This window comes from Microcaecilia unicolor, chromosome 8 (genome assembly GCF_901765095.1).
Source record: "Microcaecilia unicolor chromosome 8, aMicUni1.1, whole genome shotgun sequence".
NCBI classification, from domain to species: Eukaryota; Metazoa; Chordata; class Amphibia; order Gymnophiona; family Siphonopidae; genus Microcaecilia; species Microcaecilia unicolor.
In genome coordinates this window covers 54320355-54337508 of record NC_044038.1, presented here as the reverse complement: position 1 = coordinate 54337508, position 17154 = coordinate 54320355, and the positions used below count along the sequence as shown (strand labels likewise).

The 17154-nt window shown below is 47.3% G+C and overlaps 1 protein-coding gene across 3 annotated transcripts in view; it reads left to right on the top strand.

The window, feature by feature from the left end:
• TELO2 (telomere maintenance 2) overlaps positions 1-17154 on the top strand; it is a 139438-nt gene that overhangs the window by 34493 nt on the left and 87791 nt on the right. For all 3 annotated transcript variants that reach the window (XM_030212530.1, XM_030212529.1, XM_030212531.1), the window contains exons 10-11: positions 11553-11638; positions 12149-12250. In XM_030212530.1, coding sequence (XP_030068390.1) covers positions 11553-11638; positions 12149-12250 — 188 coding nt within the window. The remainder of the gene's footprint in view (positions 1-11552; positions 11639-12148; positions 12251-17154) is intronic.

The following is a 17154-nucleotide window of genomic DNA, read 5'->3' as shown; positions in this document are numbered from 1 at the left end:
ACGGGCAAACATTAGGATAAGGGGCCTCCCTGAAATACTGGAGTATAATAAAAGTGAGCAAGTGGTTCAGGCATTGGCAGCCTACCTTCTATCCACGCCGGAACAGGTTGTGGCCCCCGAATCCATCCGAATAGAGCGAGCACACCGGGCGTTGGGCTCGCGTAAAGCTAATGTGCCCAAGGATATTGTGGCATGTTTCACAGAATTTAAGACTAAAGAGGAGGTCATGCATAAGGCGAGGGCGAACGGGCCTATTATCTGGGAAACATACCCTATAGAATTATTTCACGATATATCAGCTACAACACTTAAGCGCAGAAAAGCATTACGCCCGCTGACAGAACGCCTGTGAGCAGATGGCATTAAATATAAATGGCAGCACCCGTTTGCCCTAGTATTCTATCGGGAAGGCAAACAGCGAAGAGTAACATCGATCGATGAGGCCCAAGAATATATGGATCCGGAGTCATCGGCGGAAACAGGTCGATCACAAACACCAAAGGACCCATCAAAGAGCCATAAATCCAAATGGCAGTGGTCTCCCAGGGGCGTGGACGCCTGAGACGGCAAATATCAGGACATACAACTATAGTGGAAAAGGCCACGTGAGCTAGAGTTTCCCTATGGATTACAAAGATTGCAACTTTTCCTGTTTGGATGTATAGCGGAAACGATGAGAGGATTACTTTGACTATCAGTTAGAGGGCCAGACATATTCAGCAAGCTGGCGAAGATGTCGGGACATTGAGTCATAACTCCAAAGACATGTCCCATCGGGTGAGAGGGACATGTTGGTTATGGTTTAAGGTTGGGTGGGGAGGGGGGAAGGGGATAGGGAGGAGGGGGGGAGACTAAGTGGTGGTTGTATCACATCATGTATGATTAGAAATGGCAGATAAAGTGATCACATGTGTAACTATGAATGTGAGGGGGCTTAATTCGCCTATGAAACGCAAATTAATGTTTAAAGAGATGCAGCGCCTAAAAGCGGATTTATTTCTCTTACAAGAGACACATCTTAAAAAATGCTATGAGAAGTTAGTATATCATAAGTGCTACCCTATAATGTGTTTCTCATCTTGTGCAGCCACCCCAAAAAAGAGAGGGGTGATGATAGCATTAGCTGGGACACACCCTTGGCAGGTGCTAAAGAATATAACTGACAAAGAGGGTAGGTTTCTATTGATGGTGGTCTCCCTATACAATGTCCAATACACTATACTTAACGTATATGCCCCAAATCAGGGACAAGGCCCACATATAGAGCAGATAGAGCAGGCTTTGCAGCGACATCAACAGGGTCTATTGCTAGTAGGGGGAGACTTCAATGTGACTATACACCCGCCACTAGACAATTCCACGGGCCAAGCTCCATATGCTAAAGCTGATAGGAAATTGTTAAAAGGCTTTATGACCCGATGGGGACTGATAGATCTATGGAGGGCGAATCAGGGGCCTAAGAAAGACTACACATACTATTCATCCAAATATCACTCCTATTCTACAATAGACTGCTGGCTGGGTGATGGGGCACTGGCAAATAAAGTACAGAAGCTATCTATTGAACCACGAACATGGTCTGACCACTCTCCAGTGATATTAGTAATTCGAGCTGGTTCCAAATTTATAGGCCCCAGATATTGGAGACTGGATGAGGCTATCCTACATGACACGAAGAATGTTCCAGTGATAGAAAAATATATTGTAGAATATCTTGAATACAATGATGTGGGAGAAATCCATCCGGCCAGTCTGTGGGAGGGTCTTAAAGTTGTGATTCGTGGGCACTTGATTGCGTTGCGGGCCCACATTACTAAAACCCGCACAGAACAGGAGAATAACCTTAGGGAGGAATTGCGGAGAATAGAGCAGGAGCATAAAGAGAAGCCAGCGGACACTAAAGGGCTGGGGAAACTGCACCAGTTGAGATTAAAGCTTAACGAACTTCAATTAGCAGACCTAGCCACACAATTACAAAAGGTGCAGCAAGAACACTTTGAATTTGGAGACAAGGCGGGTAGGTTGCTGGCTAATAAGCTTAAAAAGCAGGCTCAGCGTAACTACATTGGGGGAATTCAGACAGAGCAAATTCAGGAAACCTTTCTAGATTATTATAAGACACTGTATGAGGCAGAACAGACATCAGAAACAGCAGTAATCGAGCAATATCTACAGGAAGTGGATATTCCCCAAATAGGACGCAGAGAATCTGAATCTCTATCTGCCCCCATAACGCTCGAGGATGTCAACTGGGCGATAGCGGACCTCACGAATGGCAAGGCTCCAGGCCCTGATGGATTTCCCACAAAATTTTACAAATTGTTTGCGAAACACCTGGCTCCAGTGCTGTTACAACTATTTAATGCGCTAGAAGGTGCCCAGGAACTCCCTCCTTCGTGGAGATTAGCAGGAGTGACTCTAATAGCAAAACCAGGGAAAGATCCCCAGCTCTGTAGCTCCTATAGGCCGATCTCACTCCTCAATGTGGATTATAAAATCTTTACAAAAATATTAGCCCGTAGATTACAAGAACAAATGCCGCACATAATACACGCAGATCAGGCGGGATTTATAACTGGACGTCAAACATTCGATAATATTAGATGTCTAATACATGTGATCCAACAAGTGAGAGATGATCAGACACCAGCGGTCCTGCTTTCAATTGATGCTGAGAGCGTTTGATCGCGTGAACTGGACATTTTTATTTGCGGTGTTACGGCGAGTAGGTATTACAGGGAGATACTTAGGCTGGCTCCAACTCCTATACAAAGGCCCTTTAGCCACATTAAAAATTAATGGAGCATATACTAAAATGTTTAACCTGGGGCGAGGGACCCGGCAGGGATGTGCGGTATCTCCGCTCCTTTTTGCTTTATATATAGAGCCACTGGCCTGTCTGGTGAGGAAAGATAAGGAGGTTAGAGGGATAGTGAGAGGGTGGCGAGAACATAAACTTATGCTTTTTGCTGATGATATTTTATTGATGTTAGCACAACCTGAAATTTCAGTAACTAGGGTAATAGAACATATGACACACTATGGACAATTATCCGGGTTTAAACCAAATCTAGCCAAATCTGTATTTCTTAATCTTACAGTAGCACCAGGAGATCTGCCGGGTTTTCGTGCAGCTTTCCCATTTGTTTGGGCGCAAAAATCCATTAGGTATCTGGGCATACAGATAACACCAAAGGTGGAGGATCTTTTTCTTGCTAATTTCCCTGGTAAGACAGAGGAGTTATTTAAAGAACTTGATGGCTGGGAAGGCCTTAATATCTCTTGGAAGGGCCGCATACACGCTGTTAAGATGATGCTGCTTCCCAAATTACTATATCTCTTTCTGGCGCTACCTCTCCCAATCCCGGCCTCCTTCTTTGTAAAGCTAAATCGCAAAATCTTTGCGTATGTCTGGAGGAAGCGCCCACCGAGGGTGCGACGAGCGATGATGTACCAACCCTATAAGCGAGGAGGCATGGGAGTTCCCAATTTTTTTCCTTTATTATCAAGCAGCCCAACTAAGAGTATTGGCGGAGTGGACCCCCGGGGCCTCAAAGAAATGTCTGCATTGGGAGAGGGCGTGGCTACATTTGCGTGAGATTGAAGATATACTATGGATACCAGGGGGAGAACTAGCACATATCATAAAACAGATGCCTCTAGCTTTGAAACACCCGCTTATGACATGGTATCAGATTAGAAAACAAATGTTTCTGGAGAGGAACTATTATAGATAATCAGCGATCAGATGGGCGAAGGGATTCCCAATGGGAGGGTCAGAGAAGGTATTTGACACATGGGCTAAAGCGGGATTGCGTACATTGGGACAGGTTTGGAAGGAGGGAGAGTGGGTTAGCTTTGCAAATCTGTAAGAGGAGTATGGATTGGAAGAAAGGGATCTGGCCTACTACTGCTGCCTTCGGAACTTTGTTAAGAGGCGCGCGCAAGAAGAGTTAGAGCTAGCTGAAACAGCCCTAGAATTAGCAATATGCAAGGGGGGTGGAAAGGGTAGTATTACTCGTATCTATCTAGCCCTATTGGGCCATACAGACCCTCAGATATTATATCATGCGAGATGGGAAAAGGCGCTGCAATACTCTTATCCTAGGGAAGTGTGGGTGAAGAATTATAAATACTTGCTCAGATCTTCTTTAGCACAATCAGTAAATGAAAATGGGTTTAAAATGTTGTATTGGGGGGGAGCGGTGACGTCACGCTGAGCGATGGCTGTGTGAGAGAACAGCTCCACACGCCAGTAACGAAGATCAATAATATATAACTACAGGTGGCGAAATCGGAGCACACGATCGGACTTAGTGAGCATTAGAGGAGCTGCGGAGCACGGGGATGGCAGGCAAAGAGGCGTCTGGACCCCGCAAATCTTTAAAAGACTTTTCTTACCGGCCGCTGCAGATGGTGGACAAGATGGCGCCCACGGAAGAAAGCGGGAAAGCAGACAAGGCCCGACGCGATAGATCTCCAGTAGATATTGCGGTGGAGGGGGAACTCTCTGCAAAAGACTTCTGGGCACTGCTGGAGGTGATTCGAGCGGATATTAAAGGGGTCCGCGAAGATTTCGCGACCCTAGCAGCTGAGCTCCGGGGCGAGGTCTCCGAGATGGGACACCGCGTGGAGGAGCTGGATGAACAAATGGAGAGCCAGCAGGAAGCCCTGAGCTCCGTCGAACTGACGCTGGAAGCGCAACAGGCCATGTGCAGGTCCCTGAGTGAGAAGGTGGAAGACCTAGAAAATCGAGGGAGGAGAGCTAATTTACGTTTCAGAGGCATACCGGAGCAAGCTGAATATGTGAACTGCGAACAGACCATACAGCAAATTGCGAGTATGCTGCTATCAGAAGAGGGGCAAGAAATGACGCCCTCCATGATCAAAATAGACAGAGCGCATAGAATGCTGGCACGCACGAAAGCTAACGTGCCCCGGGACATTATTGCATGCTTCACGGAATACAAAACAAAGGAAGCTATCCTCCGTAAGGCACGGAAATTGGAAGTGGTGCATTGGGAATCCCTCCCTATTGAAATATATCAAGACCTTGCCCCTGCCACTTTAAAACGACGGGCGGAGCTGCGGAACTATACCAGATACTTGCGAGATAAAGGAATACCTTACAGATGGCAGCACCCTTTTGCTTTGACATATAACCAAGATGGAAAATGGCACAGGGTTACTACTGCGGAGGAAGCTCGGGATAAATGGCCAGAAGTAGAGGCACCCCGGAGGCCCCCGGAGGAACAGACCAGAGTGGAAGGGGATGCACGCCCGATAAGACAACGCTGGACGCGAGTGGCGAGAGGCAAGGGACGCCTCACTAGACAACACTCTGAGAAGCAGCTGACATCAGCACGATTTAATATAACTTGACTGCTGTATTATGAACATTGAGGCTCAAGGTTTGGTTGATGTGATGTGTGTGCTCACGAGTTGATATGTATGGGGAAAGTAAGGGAGATAAGAATGTAGTTATAAACAAGGATATGGGACACTGGGATATCTACTGGCGAATGGGTAGTCACCGTTCTCACAATTTTGGAGGTGGGATACAGTTTTCCCATCGGTTAAAGAAGGAGAGGGGAAGGGAGGAGGGAGGGGGATGGGTTTCGGGGTTCTCTCAGGAAACTGATATCACTACACATGGTTTAGATAAGTTGCAACGGATCAGGAGGAAGGCTGATAGACTTATAGATAAGGCCCCACCATGATTGGGTTTACATGCTTATCATTTAATGTACGAGGTCTTAACTCTCCTCTAAAACGTAGGAGGCTTTTTCGAGAGGCACAAAGGGTGAAGGCAGAAGTGCTCTTTATACAGGAAACACACCTGTTACCCCGACACGAACATCTGCTACAGCACTCTAGATACCCTCACCAATTCCTGGCATCTAATAGGCAACCAGCAAAAACAGCGGGTGTGGGGATACTATTTAAACAAGGGCACCAATGGGAAATACAAATGGTCAAGAGAGATGTGGGGGGCAGGTTTGTGATTGTGGTGGGGAGCCTCGGGGGTCATACCTACACCTTAGTTAACATTTATGCCCCGAACCACGCGCAAGGAGCCTTTTTTGAGACACTGAGCGCTCAGCTGTCACGCAGTGTGCAAGGGGAGCTTTTGCTGGGAGGGGACTTTAATTTGACGATGGACCCCTCTTTAGACAACTCTAGTGGGACAGCGAATTATGCACAATCAGATCGGGATAACTTGCTTCAGTTCTTAAATCAATGGGGCCTGGTGGATATGTGGAGGGTGTTACATGGGGGAGAGAGGGACTATACATGCTTCTCGGCTCCCCATGATTCCTATTCAAGAATAGATATGTGGATGGGGAGCGCGGGTGTGACTATGCAAGTGGAATCTTCAGAAATACATACAAGAACATGGTCGGATCACGCCCCTCTCTCTATAACACTCCGGGGATTCCCAGTAAAAGATAGACAGGTGAGGTGGCAGCTCCCCGATAGAGTATTAGACGATCCAAAAACTGTTCAGAAAATCGCAGGAGAGATCAGGGAGTTTTTGCAATTTAATGATACTCCGGGCATAGCACCAGAGATTTTATGGGAAAGCCTGAAGGTAGTGATTAGGGGGTCCTTGATCTCTATACAAGCCTTTATTCAGAAAGACCATAAGGAAAAAGAAACAATCCTGAGACAAACAATACATTGGTTAGACCCATTGGCCAAACAGAATCAGGCCTCCCCGAGCCAGCAAGAGGAACTGCACAGAGCTAGGGTGCAATTGCTGGACTTGGACCTCAAAGTTATTAAAGAGCAGATGCAGAAGACACAACAGGAATTCTATGAATTCAATAACAAAGCTAGTAAATTACTAGCATATAAATTAAGACAGTTAAGGCAAAGGAATGTCATTAGTAGAGTGAGAACAGAGGATGGGCGGCTTTGGGATCAACCGGCAGAGATTAAGAGACTCTTTGTGGAATACTATCAGAGACTCTATAGCCCAGAGGAGGGGATGGAGGAGGAGGCCATTCGGGCCTATCTGAGTAACATAGATATGCCAACTCTTAGGGGGAATGATTATGAGATGCTATCTGCCCCCATAGAGCTAGAAGAGGTGACATCAGCAATCAAGGGTCTGCCTAGTGGAAAAGCTCCAGGAGCAGATGGGTATAATAACCGATTCTATAAATGTTTTAACTCGTTATTGGCACCAATTCTACTTAGAGTATTTAATACTATACAGGCTGACACCGGGCTCCCAAGATCTTGGCGCCTAGCTGAGGTGGTTTTATTATTAAAGCCACATAAAGATCCGCAAAGTTGTGGCTCATATAGGCCTATTTCCCTGCTGGGGACTGACTATAAAATATTGACCACCATCTTGGCTGCCCGGCTGCAGAAAGTACTCCCATATCTGGTTCACGAGGACCAAGCCGGGTTCATAGCAAATAGACAGACCTTTGACAATACTAGGCGAGCACAATATCTATTGGATAGAATTAAACAATTGGGACATCCGGCAGTGTTTGTGTCACTGGATGCCGAGAAGGCGTTTGATAGAGTGCTGTGGCCCTTCCTGTTTGAACTGCTACGGAAGGTTGGAATTGGCGGGCAATACTTAAGCTGGGTCACGGCGCTCTACCAACGGCCGATGAGTCGGCTGCGAATTAATGACACGACAACAGAGCCTTTTGAATTGTTTAGAGGTACAAGACAGGGATGTGCCCTCTCCCCATTACTGTTCGCACTAGCCATGGAACCACTAGCAATCTTGATCCGAGCAGAAGTTACAGTACAAGGCATTAGAATTGGGAGGCATGAAACCAAACTACTGCTTTATGCAGATGATATACTGCTGACACTGTCGCAACCTGAGATATCGTTGCAAGCTGTAATGCAGATAATTCAGGGATATGGTCAGGTGGCTGGTCTCAAAATTAATATGCAGAAGTCTGAGATCATGCCCATACAGTGCTCGAATGAGCTACAGGAACAGCTACAAACCTCCTTCCATCTTCTCTGGTCGCCTCAGTATATTAGATACTTGGGGGTTAATTTAACGCCAGACACTGGGGACCTATTTCGAGAGAACTTTTTACCTAAACTACGCGAACTTTTGCAAGAATTGGACAGATGGGGAGGGTTACACATGTCATGGATGGGTAGAATAGCAGCGGTTAAGATGACACTGCTCCCCAAACTCCTGTATCTGTTTATGGCAGTGCCAGTTCATATACCATACACATTTTTTCACACTCTTCATAAGAAAGTGTTCGCCTTTATCTGGCGTAGAAGACCTCCTCGAGTGGCTCGTAGTGTCCTCTTTCAACTACGGAAAGATGGGGGTATGGGAGTGCCCAACTTTAGCCTATATTATAGAGCTGCCCTATTTCAGATGCTATCCACAGTACAGAGAGGCCCGAATAAGCGGTGGACCTACGATGCGCAATGGGGCTTAAAAGGGGTGCCAATATGGGCAGTAGCGTGGCTCCCCTTGCCGCTCATACGAGACCTTATTTCGGAAATACGGGGTCCGATGGGGGTGATCCTGGGGGAATGGGTTAGATGTAGAGCGGCATGGTTCCCTGGGCGTAAATATCATGTGATGACCCCTATCATTTTTGCAACCGACTTCACTCCAGGTCGGACAGATGGGGTATATAGACATTGGTCTGCAGCCTCGTTGCGCTTACTGGGCCAAATATGGGAAGATGGGAAATGTCATTCATTTCACACACTCCAGGAGGAATTTGGGTTAGGGGACAAAGACTACTTCTCGTACATGCAGATTAGAGACTTTATACAGAGAAAAGCGAGAGAGGACTTATCCCTTGCAGACACAGAGCTTGAGTTAGCTATCAGATCAGGGGAAGGTAAAGGGGGGATATCCCGCATTTACAGAGCTCTGTTGCATAAGACCCAACCACTGGGCAAATACATTAAGAAGTGGGAGACGACACTGGGTGCCACATATGATCCACAGGTCTGGAAAAGAATATTTAAACGTTTATTGGCATTTTCAGTAGCTACTCCTTTATTGGAAAATGGGTATAAGATGTTGTATCAATGGTATATGACCCCGAGCCGACTTTTCCGCATTTTTAAAAATGGATCGGCACTCTGCTGGCGTAGGTGCGGGGCAGAAGGTACATTTTGGCATATCTGGTGGGATTGCCCAATGATACAGCAGTTCTGGCAGGACTTACAGTCCAGACTGCAGAGCGGGATGGGGCTGGTGATAAAGTTTGATGCTGACATATGTCTGTTAAATTTAGTTGCAAAAGAGAGTAAAGGCTCCTGCTCAGCACTTTTACGATACATTGTTACAGCAGCCAGGACTTTAATTGCAAAGTACTGGAAACAACAGACACTACCCACTGTGGACCAAGTGCTCACTAAGGTGGACTATTGCTGTATGATGGATAAATTGACTGCCATGCGAAGAGGAGGAATGATGAGATTTCTTAAAACCTGGTCCACTTATGTAGAGTGGCGAGGGCTTACAGAATGAGGAGTATATTTGGTGATTTTGGTGGCAAAACAATGTGTAACCTTTTGATGATGTGTTCCTGAGAGGGGTGGGAGGGGGGAGTTCAGGGGGGTTTTATGTTTTTTTTTTCTTTTTTTTTTTTATTGGTACTGCATAATGTATGGCATATACAGTCAATACGCGTTAATGTATGCTCTGAAAATTGTTAACTTTAATAAAAAGATAAATAAAAAAAAAAAAAAAATGTTGTATTGGTGGTACTACATCCCCGTTAAACTACAAAAAATATATCCGGGACTGATGGGACAATGCTGGCGGGAGTGTGGTCAAAGGGGCACATTCCTTCATATATGGTGGGAATGCCCGAAAGCAAAAGTATACTGGGTGAAAGTGGTGGAATTGGTCAATAAAGTAATCCAAAAGCCTTACCCAAATATGGCAGAACAATGCCTACTCCACTTCCGGCCGATATCAATCCCTAGCTGGCAACATAGACTAGCGACCCAATACTTTGCAGCGGCCAAAATTGCATTAGCCAGGGCGTGGAAACAAGTGGAAATGCCAACATTGCAGATGGTGACGCAGAAAGTGGATTTCCTTTACCAAATGTCAAAGCTAACGGCACTACGAAGAGGGACTATGTTGACCTTCACGAAAATATGGACGCTATATGAACAATTACAAGCGCAAGATCAATCACCAACGGTCTAGGGGGAGGGAATATACAAGGTTGGGGAATGGGGGGATTAACTGTGTAATAGCTATATGACTTTGTTTAGATGTCAATGTATTTTGAATGGTTAACAATAAAAAGTTGTTAAAAAAACAAAACAGTGAGTGAATTAAAAGATGCATGAGATAGACACAGGAGATGCCTAAATAGAAAGAGAATGGAAACACAATATGGCTGTTGAGGTGTTATCTTGGACAAGAGTAGTGGGAACTGAGGCCAGTGCCAGTCAGACTTCTGTGCTTTGTGTTATGCAAATGGCAAAAGACAGAAGGAAGATTAGCCAAATCCAAGATTGGGGAACCGAGGCCGATACCAGACAGATTTCTACAGTCTGTGTCCCACAAATGGCAAAAAACAGGTGAAGCTTTAATTTGGATAAGCATGAAAGTGTTGCAGGTGGGCTTTGGAAGGGTAGAACAGGGAGCCAAGAGACAACGTCATAGAAGAGAAGTTGAATAGGGAGTTGGAGTTCCAGTGGAGTAGTGATATTGTTACTGGAATTGCTAGAGCACCTCAGGTGTTGATTAATACTCATCTGATGGAAACGCACTGTAAGACAATCCTGAGACCATATGTTGCGCCTAGTAATGCATTTCAGGCAGACTGCGATTTCGGATCAGTGTGTTAAATGTTTAGGGGTCCACAGTGCTCTAGGGTGTATGTTCAGGGAATGCCTGCAAATTTAGGAATAATTGTATGAAGGTCCAGACATACTGGAGGCGGGTAGTCAGATAGATGATTAAGCTTGATCTTGCATGGGATCTTGTAAGATGACCCATGGAGACTAGGATTTAAGGGGAGAGGGGTTAAAAGTTTTGTTAGTAAGCATATCTACTGGGGCAGAAGGGGATTCTCTTGATGTAGAAGGGGCCAGTGTCATTGTCTTTTTATAGTTGGCAGAGCGCTCTTCACAGTCTGATACAGATGGAGAAACTGGAGTGCCCAGAGTTCTGCTTGATATGCACAATTCATAGGGGGTTGGGAAGTCTGCATCCAGTTTTGTGAAGCAGAGATTCAAAGCCTTGTTCTAAATTTTAGTTTATTTCATTCCATGTGGTCTCTGATGGTGTGTTGGGGATGACTGCCAGAGATAGTCAGGGAGGGAGGGGGTTCATAAAATGGGGAAAATGTATAAGTTTCATCTCTTGCTGTGTTGGCTTATGGGACCAGTGCATCAAAGAAACAGTGATATACTGGCCAAATGTTTATTTGGTATGCTTTAATAAAGAGATTTGAGCATACTTTTGAAAGTAACTGCATGAATCACATTGAATATCAAGGTCAATGTGTTCTATAATGGAGCTCTTCTGAGATGCTTAAATGTAACTATTGTTTGTTCTGGGATCATAGTATGAAGAAGATGAGCAGAGCAGAGAACTGCTTTCACTTTTGACACCCGCAGTCCAGACAGTTAACCCCCAACCTCCAAAAAACGGGTAAGCAGCTTCCTTCATCCCTGTTAGCTCGCACTTAAATGCTGGAAACCCAGTTCTTCAGCAGTTAACCCCATACGGATCTTGCATTTTAACTTGGTTCTGTTTTTACCCTGTCAATTGTGGCAAGCTCCTTCCTAACTCCCCCCTTCCTTTAGCTCCTATTCTTTTACATCAGACTTGGGACCCCCTCAATTAGGTGCTCCCTTGAGACACTTCCTCACACAGCACTGTAGTATGCCACCTGTTGTTGTGAATGCTGCCTCTGCAGTATTGCTAGCCAAAGCAACAGCCACCTTATTCATATTGAACATGCTCATTATTCTACATGTCTTTTCCATCTTTTCTTTGAACATCAGCCCAAGGACAGTAACCTTATTATACTGCAAAGACTTATCTGCATTGATGTTTCCTGTAGAAGAATTGATTGTTCTACAAGTGGAAAAGCAAAATCCCAAGACCCTCCCAGACTTTTACTCTTGGTTTGTGTGTCATTCTTGTCACTCACTATAGGACAGACAGCAGGCTGTGTCATACTTCAGGTGCAGCATCTCCAGTGGATATGGAGGTCCGCCCTACAGCACAGGACCTGGAGTCAGACTCTGAGCTTGACAGGTACATACTAAAATAAAACGTCTGAGCAACAACTAGTGCATAGCTTATGTTTTAATGGGTGGGAAGCCAAAGGGAGAGCTAGAGAGTTGGACTTTCACTGGTGCTCTCTCAACTGAAACAAGGCTTGAAATGGGGGTGGGGAGAAAGTTATGCCAGTTCTGTTCTTACTGCCATCGGTTTCTGGCTATTTCCTTTGTTTCTTTCATAATGCATTGATTGTATGATTAAAAATCGGGGAGAATGCTGATGATGCCCTGTTCTGTGTTGACCCATTGCTGTATAAAGAACCTGTAGTTTGCTTATTGTTAGGCATCTGCTTCTTATGGGTAAGAGAACAGCCTTGAAAGTGCTCACAAACTAGTAAGGCTACTTCTTGAGATCAGCATTTAATGTGGCTCTTGGGTGAATTGCATTTTATGACATGGAAAGTTACTGTATTATCAAGTCCTATTACTAGGAGGGAAGGTAATGTGAGTAAAACTAACCAGTAATTCTGTACTAAAGGGGAAGAGGTTTGATAGAGTGGAGGAATAGCCTACTCCTTGGGCATGTCACTTAACCCTCTATTGCCTCAGGTACAAACTCAGACTGTAAACCATCCAGAGGTATACCTACTGTACTTGAATATAACTCACCTTCAACTACTCCTGAAAAGGCATCAAGTAGATGTACTGATTTCTTAAAAAAATAAAAATAGAGACTTGGTGTGAGATCTTTTTCAAGGAACAGCCTAAGAGGTGGGTCATTTGAGTTTTGAGACCACACAGATCTCTTTTTCAGATGCTTTAGCTTAAATGCTCATGCACTACAACCTGTTGAAATGGTATTTTCCTTGTCATCAAGCAGATGAATCCATTACGTATGGGTTGTGTCCTTCAACCAGCAGGGGGAGATAGAGAACACTGAAAAACCATAGTGCCTCATGGCCAGCTAGCTCCATCTGCCTCTTCAGTATTCTCTATCTTCCCAGCAGGGTGGTTGCAGCTTTTTCAGCTCCTTCCAAATTCTGCCTGTGCTTTGCCAGTGGAAGCAGGGGTGTGGAGGCTATTGCAGCTTCACTTTAAAGGCACATAGGTTAGCCCTTTCCCTGCCTTACCCATCCTCCCATGTGGATGTAGGCATATTAGTTGGCTTTTCCCTGCCTTTTCCCACACTTTCCTTAGTGGATTCAGGCACATTGGTTCGCCTTTCCCAGCCTTTCCCACTCTTCTGTACCTCTGAAGTTGATTTGATTGCCTCTTTTGCTGTTGCCTCTACTTTCCTCACAGCATTAAAAAAAAAAAAAAAAAAGTTGTGTCATGCTTTGGCACTGCGACCTCAGAAAAGAGGTTTTCTTCTGATTCTACAGTGTGACCGGAGCTCTGATACTTGGTCCAGCGAGGTAAGAGTGTTTTCTAGCTCCTCAAGGGAGGGCCCGCGATCGGGACATTTTTGGCGCGAACTCGCCATTTTGAATTTTCCGCCGTTTTCGGCGATGGCTGCGGAGGTTGTAAAGTGCTGTTCCAAGTGTGGCAAGCGCAGATCATCAGCGGGGATCTGTAAATCGTGCTCTTCAGGCATCAGAGCTGGCCCGAGCATGACGAGCGATGATTCTTTCCACTCGGTGGAGCTGGCAGCGGGCGCCATTTTGGAGGCGCCGCATGGCGCGACCCCCACTGAGGCGGAGGGCATTGAATCCAGAGGGGGTCCTCGGATTGAGGCTAGCCAAAGAGCTTCTAGCCCCGGACTGGAATCGGAAGATCAGGGTGAGTTTTTCTCCCCTGAATTTGTTTTATTGCTGCATAAGGCATACATGCTAAAAAGAGCTCTTCCACAGGGCCAGAGGAGCCAGAAGAAGGTGCAGGAGTGCCACTGGATCCGGATGATTCTTCCGCGGTGAGGATTTTTCACCGTGATGAGCTGCCAGCGCTTATTTCTGATGCCTTACAGGTCCTCTCTATTGAAGATCCTGGGAGTGGCGTAGCCTCCTCTGGAAATCCGAGGATGGCAAGTACCAAAAAGCCTGCTCGAGCCTTTCCTTTGCATGACTCCATCCAAGAGCTTATTTCAGCTCAATAGACTGACCCCGAGGGACCTTTGAAAGTTGCCAGGGCAATGGGGCAATTATACCCTCAAAGTGAGGAACATTTGGCTCGCTTTGCTGTGCCTAAAGTGGATGCCCTGGTCACGGCTGTGACAAAAAGGACTACCCTCCCTGTTGAGGGAGGAGTTGCCCTGAAGGATATGCAAGACCGAAGTCTGGAAGCAGCGCTGAAACGGTCTTTTGAAATTTCAGGTCTTACTATTCGGGCGTCTGCATGCAGCTGCTATGCTGCTAGAGCCTGTCTGGCATGGTTGCAACAGGCAGTGGAGCAGCCCAGTGATGGAGCGGAGCCCTTTTCTGAGGTGGCTCCGTGTATGGAGTCGGCCTTGTCCTTTTTGGCTGATGCCCTTTATGATGTGGTCAGAGCTTCGGCTAAACAGATGGCAGTAGCAGTGACGGCTCGCCGTCTCCTTTGGCTACGGCATTGGGAGGCGGACATGGCCTCTAAGCAAAGGTTGGTGAAGTTGCCCTTTCAAGGCCTTCTCCTGTTTGGTGAGGAGTTGGAGAAAATTGTGAAGGGCCTGGGGGATGCCAAACCCCAGCGCTTACCCGAGGATAGGCCTCGGCCTCGCTCCAAGGGTCAGGCGGTTCCCTCCTGTTATAGACCTCGCTTCCGTGAAGCTAGAAGGTACTGCCTGGGGCGTTCTGCTGGGTTTACTTCAGCAGAAGAACTCCTTTCGCTCGGACAAGCGCTCTGCAGCGACGGGCTCAAGGCCTGGAGTTCATGGGCGACCCTCTCAATGATGGTGCGCCGGCCCCCTCCTCGTTTCCTGCAATAGGAGGATGACCTTCCCTCTTTCTCGAGGAGTGGGTCAAGATTTCCTCGGATCAGTGGATTCCAGACCTGATCAGAGATGGCTATCAAATAGAATTCAATGCCCCGGTAAGAGACGTGTTTGTGGAGTCCCGATGCGGCTCTGCCGTCAAGCGGGCAGCGGTAGAGGAGACCTTGCAAGGCTTGATTCGTTTAGGGGTGGTGTCCCCGGTGCCTCCCACCGAGCACGGCTCTGGCCGTTACTCCATTTACTTTGTGGTGCCGCGAAAAGGTGGGTCTTTTCGGCCTATTCTGGACTTAAAAGAAGTAAACAAGTCCCTAAGAGTTCGGCATTTTCACATGGAAACCCTGCGCTCCGTCATTGCGGCGGTTCAGCCAGGAGAGTTTCTCACGTCTCTGAACCTGAAAGAAGCTTACTTGCACATACCAATTTGGCCCCCACACCAGAAATTTCTGCGGTTTGCAGTGATGGGAAAACATTTCCAGTTTCGGGCCTTGTCTTTTGGCCTCGCCACAGCTCCCCGCACCTTTTCCAAGGTAATGGTGGTAGTAGCTGCTTTTCTCCGGCGAGAGGGTATCCGGGTTCACCCGTACCTAGACGACTGACTCATCAGAGCGGACTCTGCAACAGAGAGTCATCAAGCAACAGCCAGAGTGGTATTAGTACTTCAATCTCTGGGCTGGGTCGTCAACTTAGCCAAAAGTCACCTGACCCCCTCGCAATCTCTAGAATATTTGGGGGCCCGGTTCGACACAGCCTCGGGATAAGTATTCCTACCCGAGCAAAGGCGGTGCAAGCTTCAGAATCAGGGCTGTCTGCTCCTGAGAATGCCTCGCCCGCGAGCTTGGGACATTGTCCAGCTGTTGGATTTGATGATGGCCACCTTGGAAGTGGTGCCCTGGGCGAGAGCGCACCTGAGGCCTCTGCAGTATTCCCTGCTTCAACGGGGTATCCAGTATCTCAGGACTATCAATGCAGACTCACATGGCTCCCTGCAGCCCGGCTCAGTATGGAGTGGTGGCTCTCAGACAGCATGCTGCGGCGAGGAATGCCACTGGCGGTCCCCGATTGGTGCCTAGTGGTAACAGATGCCAGCCTGCAGGGCTGGGGCGCACATTGCCGGGGAAAGCATGCCCAGGGTCTCTGGACACCTGACGAGTCGGAGTGGTCCATCAACCGCCTAGAGTTGAAAGCGGTGTTCCAGGCGCTTCTGGCCTTTCAAGGGACCCTGGAGGGATTGGCTGTCAGAGTTCTGTTGGACAACACGACAGCAGTGGCCTACATAAATCGACAGGGCGGTATGCAGTGCAGAGCACTAGCCGCGCAAGCCGAACAGATTAGCCACTGGGCCGAGCTATATCTGCAGTATCTATCAGCAGCTCATATTGCAGGTCAGAGCAATGTGCAAGCCGATTATCTAAGCAGGCATCAAATCGATCCAACGGAGTGGGAATTTGCAGATGAAGTATTCCTGCAGATCTGTGCCAAATGGGGGGGCGCCCGCAGCGGATCTTATGGCCTCAAGCGCAAATGCCAAAGTCCCGTGCTTTTTCAGCAGATGGAGAGATCCTCGCTCGGCGGGGTTGGATGCCTTGGCTCAACCCTAGCCTCTGGGCCTCCTGTATGTGTTCCCTCCGTGGCCCTTGATAGGGCGAGTGCTCCTGCGGATCCGGCTTCATCCAGGAGAAGTGGTTCTCATCGCCCCGGATTGGCCCAGGAGGCCTGGTATGCAGACCTCTGGTGGATGCTGGTGGAGGCTCCCTTGCCGTTGCCTCTGGTACCGAACCTGTTGTCGCAGGGACCGGTGACCATGGAGGATGCCTGCCGCTTTGGTCTTACGGCATGGCTATTGAGAGGGCGCAATTGAGAGACAAAGGCTATTCCAATAATGTAATTTCCACTCTTCCTGCAGGCCCGCAAGCAGTCCACTTCCGTGGCTTATGCCAGGATTTGGCGCCAGTTTGAGGCTTGGTGTGTTTCAAAAGCGATCACACCCATGCGGGCTCCTGTCTCGCCGATTCTGGACTTTTTGCAGGATGGTGTAC